At 42.4% G+C, this 7,714-nt stretch overlaps 1 protein-coding gene across 1 annotated transcript in view; it reads right to left on the bottom strand.

Moving 5' to 3' along the window:
• Positions 1–6,080: 6,080 nt before the first annotated feature.
• LOC129165426 (C-type mannose receptor 2) overlaps positions 6,081–7,714 on the bottom strand; it is a 3,047-nt gene continuing 1,413 nt past the window's right edge. The window contains exon 5 of the mRNA XM_054748592.2: positions 6,081–7,714. This exon is cut by the window's right edge and continues 30 nt beyond it. Within this exon, the coding sequence (XP_054604567.2) occupies positions 7,393–7,714 (322 nt within the window). The 3' untranslated portion in view covers positions 6,081–7,392.

The following is a 7,714-nucleotide window of genomic DNA, read 5'->3' as shown; positions in this document are numbered from 1 at the left end:
TTTAGAACTGATTTACATCTCTATCTTTTTATTAGTGCTTTGTGTAGCATGATTATATTTGATTACAAATTTAATTTAATTTTGTTGCTATTTCCCTTAAAGGGCCACAAGCCAATTTGCCCTTCATTTTCATGATTATTTCTTTTATATATATGCCTTTCATTAGTGCAGCCTGCTGAGTTTCACATATCAGTTAGGATTTGCTTTCTTTTATTTGTGTTTTCTCTGCATCACGTTTTTACATGACATGTAGAGCAGGGTGCAGTACATTTCTTCTTTAGATAATTCACAGAAGGCATCCACATTTTCCCAGAGGTACCCATAGATAGGTTTTGATTGATTTCTTTGTTTTGCATCAAATGCTATCTATCGTGTGGGCTGTCTCACTTTGTCTCCTTCTCCGAGCTCGTATGGACTACATCCCATCAGAGGGGTCGTCTTCACCATCCTTCAACTGGTTTCCTGTCGCATGGGGCTTCGGTCGTGGTTCGAGATGGGTCGAGGTCTGCGCTGGACTTCGCCTGGACTACGCCTGGGGAATACATCACCTGCCCAGCTCCGTGTGGCACACGAGCTGCTTATCCTTTGCATACCTTTGCATTATTGCTGATGAAAATTAACTGCTATTGAAATAGCTCTGCTTTCAAGATTCCTAAGTGGATTACTTTACAATGATTGCAACAGTTTTGGCCTTAATCATCTGATCAGGATAGACTCCCTTCTACACGAGACCTGTGGTGACGCTTCATCGTTCCTGCCTTCATCTGGGATGTCTACCTTCACGAGTACATCACGTTATTGTGGTTGTGACGTCAGGTGGCCTCTGCTTGACCACCATGTCGTCACAAAAAGGGGGGAATGTAACGTGAGGAAATATGGGTTTTCTATCACAAAGGTGGTGTTGGACGCAGCTGGGTCATAGCTGGGTCGCTGAGAACTTTCACCCACAGATTAAGACCTGAACGCCAGCGAGTCTGGGAGGAAACCATAACATCTGCCACCTGCAGTCTACCAGAAGATGTGTTTACATGAGTTGTACCCAGACCAAGTCAAAACATAAAGTTTAAACTTCTTTTTCTTGATTTTAATGTTAAAATAACCATTATCATTTTGCTCATTGTAAATGTGTTTAATCAAATGAATGACTATTATGCTTTGGGGTAATTATAATGGATTAATGAATCCACACTTAAGTAGATAATGTTGAATGTGTGGTACTGACCTTCACACTCAAGCACACAAACATTCACACACACCCACACACATCTGCCCACAGTAAACTCCAGACACATTTGATGACGCACATGTTTTGCTTTGAGAAGAGAAAGGTTTTTGGTAAGTTTTCAGTCTTTGGATTCAGTTCGTGTTGGACAACGAAAGAGAACAGACCTGAAAACCAAAGGGGGGGCAGAGCCTGTTGGCTCGTTCTTCCCCCCTTTCACGCTGTTTCTGCCAAGCCAGGCAGAATAGCTGAATCGCGACTTCTAACGAAGACTCATTACCGAGTCTTTTGATTTCTGAGTGAATTAACTTAAGAAAGCGCATCGATAAAACGCTCTACCATCCACGTGTACCGAGGGCAACTCTGGACCGGTTCCGTTCGACACCTACGTCTCCTGTCAGCCGCCGGTGTCATCTGGATGAACCACAACATCCTCCACGGCCCGGATCCGAAAGAGGGTCCACAAGAGTTCGGTGAGACAGAGCACGGTTTTAGCGTTTGATGCAGTTCTCTGATAAGACCTAAGTTTATCCAAACCATCACTTCACTCAGACACCTGTTTCTTCCTGAAGCAAAATCAGACTCACACACGCATTCATGTCACAACATTCTCAATCTTCATAAATTCACCAGAAGGTCTATTTGAGCAAGAACAGCATATAAACTGTTAAAAGATTGTCCCACAAAGTTGCCAATGTGATTGTTATTTCCTGTTTGTCAATTTTCAAAATCATTAGTTTAATTTGAAGAATTAAAACTTTTAATCCTTCAAACTTGTTTCCTCATTGAACTGAAACACAGACACTCAGATATTATCGGCAGTTTATGGATGAAAACAACCTTTGAGTCTTCTGAACAATATAAAATTTGGTTATTGATTTATTAAAATTAATATTCCGAATTAATACGTAGCATGGTTTCTCTTTCATAAAAGAGCATAAATCCATAACGCTACAAAAGGTTTTCTTTGTGCTATGTTTTGCCCTTGTACTAGTATTTGCAGCAGGGTCTGTGGGACAGTGGTTAAGAAGGGTTGCCCTTGGATATTGGTGGTGGGTGTTTAAATTCTAGTGGTGTACTTATAATTTTTTTTAATGATATCTCATATTGATGAAAGAAAAATATTTGTAAAAGTAACATTGATTACTACTGTATAGAGCTCCGGACCCCACGTGACTCAGTTAGTAGACGCCATATTGGCAGGTAAAAGAAGCTAAACAAACACGGGTCGTAACCATGAACGTGAACGGGATCAGCTTGGATTTTACTTCGTCGGAGTTTACTTCACACTTTTTAAAATGCCAGAAGCTGTCGAAGCGGACTTCTTACCGGACCTGGCTGGGGAACCCCTTGGGATTCCCCCGGAGGAGCTGGCCCAGGTGGCTGGGGAGAGGGAAATCTGGGCCTCTCGACGCTACTGCCCCCGTAACCTGACTCCGGATAAGTGGATGAAAATGAATGGATGGACAAATAACAGATTTACACGTAAGTAGTTTAAATAGAGTGCTGTGCTGTTTGAATGTATAAACTGAACGCCAAGAGAAATCACTAGTTTGATTTTTTTTTTTCCGTGAATAAAATAAATGTCAGGCAGGAGCGTCTCAGGATCTGTCTGAGATCCGTCTCGGTGAGACAGATAATAGCAATCCAAAGTGTTTTTTATGTGTGATCTGACAATTGATCAACCACTGCTTAAAAATTAAATACAGCTTAGCCGGTTAATTGCTGTGATCATAAAACACGTAAACGGCCGCACGCGGAAATCACGAGGCAACGTTTTACGTGACGTTTACTTGTTGCTATGAGTAATAAGACAGAAAAAGCCCCGCCAAAATAAGTTTAGGAAGCCCACTAAGAATCGTAATAAAAGCATTTAAAATAAATACCATACACAGTTGAGGAAACGTTGGTTTAAGTACCTGATATGAAGCGGTCGCTGCATAAGTGAAAACCTTTACTCTCGGGGTCCCACAGCTTCATTTTAGCCCGGTCACTAGCGCGTTTTATTACAATGATCCAACGTTTGCGGCGCTCCAGATCTTGGGGAATCCTGTAGATGGCTCATTCCTTATGTCGTCCATGTCTGTTCTGGCATCCTGGGGCACAACAGGAATCTACCATATTTCCCATTTGATTGAGTTTTCTGACAATAACAAATAGTCCACCTGCCGGCTTCTACCTGCCAATATGGCGCCGTTTCGATTTGAACTGTTGCATGCCGGGAGAAGTGACGTCAACTCCCGGAGCTCTGTATGTTTAACAAATAAAGATTATTTAAAAACATAAAGGAGACAGGTTTTCTTGCAAAAATTTATTGAACTCATTTACAAATAAAAGGCACACATGGTATTTGAAAAAACATTGTCAAGCATATATCTCAGAAACCGTTGCAGCACAAAAGTCAGTTTCACCTACACAAATCAGCACAAACAAAGCACTAACCCAGCAGCCTATTTGCCTCTACTTTTGAAGATGACGGGGGGTCAGCTTCACAAAGCTGTGTGCGCCGCGCTGCCCGGCTGCGCCAGTGACGAGCGCTGCAGCGCGAGCGCGTCCACACGTCATGCAAATACAAACAGAACTTATTAGAGAGAAAATGAACGGACACGAATGACTGTGTGTTAATTATGTTTTTGGTGACGCCACTTAGAAACTTAGAAAATGTTACCGCGGCCGTGTGCAGAACGCAGCTGGAGTTCATGAATAATCAGCAGTCTGCCTGCCGCTCTGCTCTAAAGAATCCCCGCTACGCTGAGTCCATGTAAATAATATAATAAAGGTAGAAACTGGATCTCTTTTGTGCTCCTTCTTCGTGTGTAAGTTAAGGGCATCAGGGGAGCCTGACAACCTTTAAGGAGAACCAAGTTGCTCTCCTGTAATTTGAACCCAGCATCCGAGTCCGTATCGGGGCTTTAATCAGGAAGTAAAGCCCGAGTCCCGATCGAGTCTGAAACCACGTGATTGGGGCCGATTTCGGATCATGTAATAGGATCGGGACATCCCTAATAATGAGTAAAGGTTATCAGCTGTAGCTTTTGTGTGCTTATAATAAACGTGAGAAAATCAAATCACAATCAGATCTTAGATCAGGTGAGAGCCAGACGTTTCCCGTCATGCCCTAGGTTTTGCAGCCGGTGGAGAGAAACTGCAGCGCCTTGCTCCAAAATCTGCGGCCACCTTGATCTCACGAGGTTATCGTTGCCTACGTATGCATGACGTCAGAGCAAGTCGGCGTCAAGTCGGACACAAACCTAACCGGCATGCACTGCGCGCCGATCACCGCTGATCGAATCTGCACAGAACTGGTTCATCTCAAACACAGCCCATGGCCACGGTTGGGGAATTTCCATCGTGGGAGGGAGGGGTAATGGGAGGAGACGTGACAGCCTCAGCCAAGCACAAGTTTAAAATGCAGTAGCCGCTGTTCTGCCGCTGTTCTACCACAGGGGGGCAGCACTAAGACGTTTTTAGACCTACATTCTAGATTTAATCAAGTTTACATGTCAAAAAAGCACAGAAACACAAAGATTTCATTTGTAAAGACCCAATCATGCAACTAATTAGCAAGAAAAGTTACTTCTTTTGGGGGGGGGGGGGGGGGGTAGTTACTCTTTAAGGACTTTAATGGGGTATGAACTACTCATATGTGATATAAGATTTACAAGGGCTTCTCTTTAAATGTGCTTAGCACTAACTGAGCCAGACTTATTCAGCATCAGGGTTTCAGTTTTAAATGGGTACTTTGCAACTTTCCATATCATTTTCTTGATCCGGGATTTGCTGAACCGGCCCTTTACAGGGTTAATGAAAAGCACCCAGCCCTCTATCGCCCCCTGTGGCCAGAATATTCCACTTGCAACTTCAGACTGCTGGGCCGCCCTGTTGGGCTGACATACCTGGTGCTGCAGTCTGGTTTCAGCTCCTTTTAGATCATGAACCCAGCTGATTTGTTTAGTTTAGAGATAAATCATTCCTGTAGACAGTAAGGCAGCCTGGGGAGACATTTCTACAGTGAGATGAAGGTGTTAAAAAGGCAACCGCACAGCGAGGAGATGGGTTTAGCTTTCTGTTCTACAAACGGAAAATAGGGAGTGCTAAAATTCAATTCAATTCAAGTTTATTTATATAGCGCCAAATCACGACAAGAGTCGTCTCAAGGACCTTCACATAATAAAAATTCCAATTCAGGTCAGTTCATTAAGCCAATCAGAAATAATTTTTCCTATAAAAGGAACCCAGCACATTGCATCAAGTCACTGACTAGTGTCAGTGACTATACAGCAATCCTCATACCAAGCAAGCATAAAGCGACAGTGGAGAGGAAAACTCCCTTTTAACAGGAAGAAACCTCCAGAGAATCCTGGCTCAGTATAAGCAGTCATCCTCCACGGCTCACTGGGGATCAAGAAGACAGAACACACACACACACACACACACACACACACACACACACACACACACACACACACACACACACACACACACACACACACACACACACACACACACACACACACAAAGACTAGTAATGTGTCTATAGTTATATTGTGATGTCTTCGTAAATATTGTATTTGGTGAAAGATAAACTTTATTGTATTTATCCTAGTGGATCTATAATTAAACGAATAAACTAGTATTAGCACATCAAAAGTCAAGGAAACCAAAAAGTTATTATCAGGAGAGCGAGAATGTATTAGTGGTTAGCAGCAGTGTGCTAGACGATGACCCCCTCCATGAGGCCACCACAGCTCAGCAGAACATCATTGTAGCTTCTTCTGGGGAGAAAAGCACTTACAGAGAAAATAAAGTTAACAGCTGAAATTGGACAAAATAATACAGTTTAAGAGCAGATTGTAGAAGAAAGCAGTAGAGTGTGAGAAGTGGTCAGTGTATCCTCCAGCAGTCTAAGCCTATAGCAGCATAACTACAGAGATAACTCTGGATAATCTATCCTATTTAGATGTAGGCATGTTGGAGGCAGGGCAAGGGAGAGCCGTCTTTACCGACTGTACACTCCACGTCCCTCTACTCCCCCACTTGTCCAGATCTAGGCTAACATCAGATATTATCCATAGGCCCTATCAAATAAAAATGTTTTAAGCCTATTCTTAAAAGTAGACAAAGTGTCTGCCTCACGGACTAAAGCTGGGAGCTGGTTCCACAGGAGAGGAGCCTGATAACTAAAAGATCTGCCACCCATCCTAAGTTTAGATATTCTTGGAACCACCAGTAGACCTGCAGTCTGAGAGCGAAGTGCTCGGTTAGGAACATATGGAACAATCAGATCACTGATGTATGATGGACCTTGATTATTAAGAGCTTGATATGTGAGAAGAAGGATCTTAAAATCTATTCTGAATTTAACAGGTAGCCAATGTAGGGAAGCTAAGACAGGAGAGATATGATCTCTCTTTTTAATTCTGCAGCATTTTGGACAAGCTGAAGACTTTTAACTACATTCTGTGGACTTCCTGAGAGTAATGAATTACAGTAATCCAGTCTTGATGTAATAAATGCATGAACTAGTTTTTCAGCATCACTCCTGGAAAGTATGCTTCTAATCTTAGCAATATTCCGAAGGTGGAAAAAGGAAATCCTACAAACTTGTGAAACCTGGGATATGAATGACATGTCCTGGTCAAAGATAACACCAAGGTTCCTTACTTTGTTCGCGGAGATTAATGTAATGCCATTAAGGTCAGGCGATTGGCTAAGCAATTTCCTTTTCTGGATTTCTGGTCCAAAGATGAGAAATTCCGTCTTGTCTTGATTTAAAAGCAAAAAGTTTAGAGTCATCCAATTTTTTATGTCCTCAAGACAAGCCTGTAATGTACCCAACCGATTAGGTTCATCAGGGTTAATGGATAAATATAACTGAGTATCGTCAGCATAACAGTGGAAGTTAAAAGCAAGCAAAAACTGTCTAGATCCCCTTTAACATAAACTATTACTTACACCCTGTCATCACCACACCATAGGCAATATTGTGAGTAAAGCTAATTGCTAAATATTTTAAGGGCTACAGAGGCTTAAAGATATGCAGTAATATAGGATTGTATCTTACAAAAGCCTCATTATTTAAAAAAGCCCTGCTGTTACTTCAGCCTGATTTAATTAAGTACATTCAAGTACATCATAGTAAATGTCCTTGAGTCTTTCAAGAGTACATTTTAAGCCTTAGAACAAATAAAATTAAACTCCTCATTGTCGTTCTTTTTCACCCACTGATGTTGTCCTCCTGTCTCCATGGCTCCAGACATGTCACAGTCATCCTCTGGTCCACCTGAGACCCAGTTCTTATAGCTGACCACCTCGTCACTGACCCAGAACCAGAAGTCCAGAGTGCAGGTGTAGCGCAGACCCGTCCAGACAAAAGGAGTCGATGCATCCTTGACTTTCTTCTCAACCCATCTCTGATCATCAAGGTTGGTGATGGTGACCAGGTCATGGTAGTGATCTCTGCAGTAGTACAAGGCCTCCTCCCAATTCATC

This window comes from Nothobranchius furzeri, chromosome 14 (assembly GCF_043380555.1).
Source record: "Nothobranchius furzeri strain GRZ-AD chromosome 14, NfurGRZ-RIMD1, whole genome shotgun sequence".
Lineage (NCBI taxonomy): Eukaryota > Metazoa > Chordata > Actinopteri > Cyprinodontiformes > Nothobranchiidae > Nothobranchius > Nothobranchius furzeri.
This window is presented reverse-complemented; position numbering and strand designations above follow the sequence as displayed.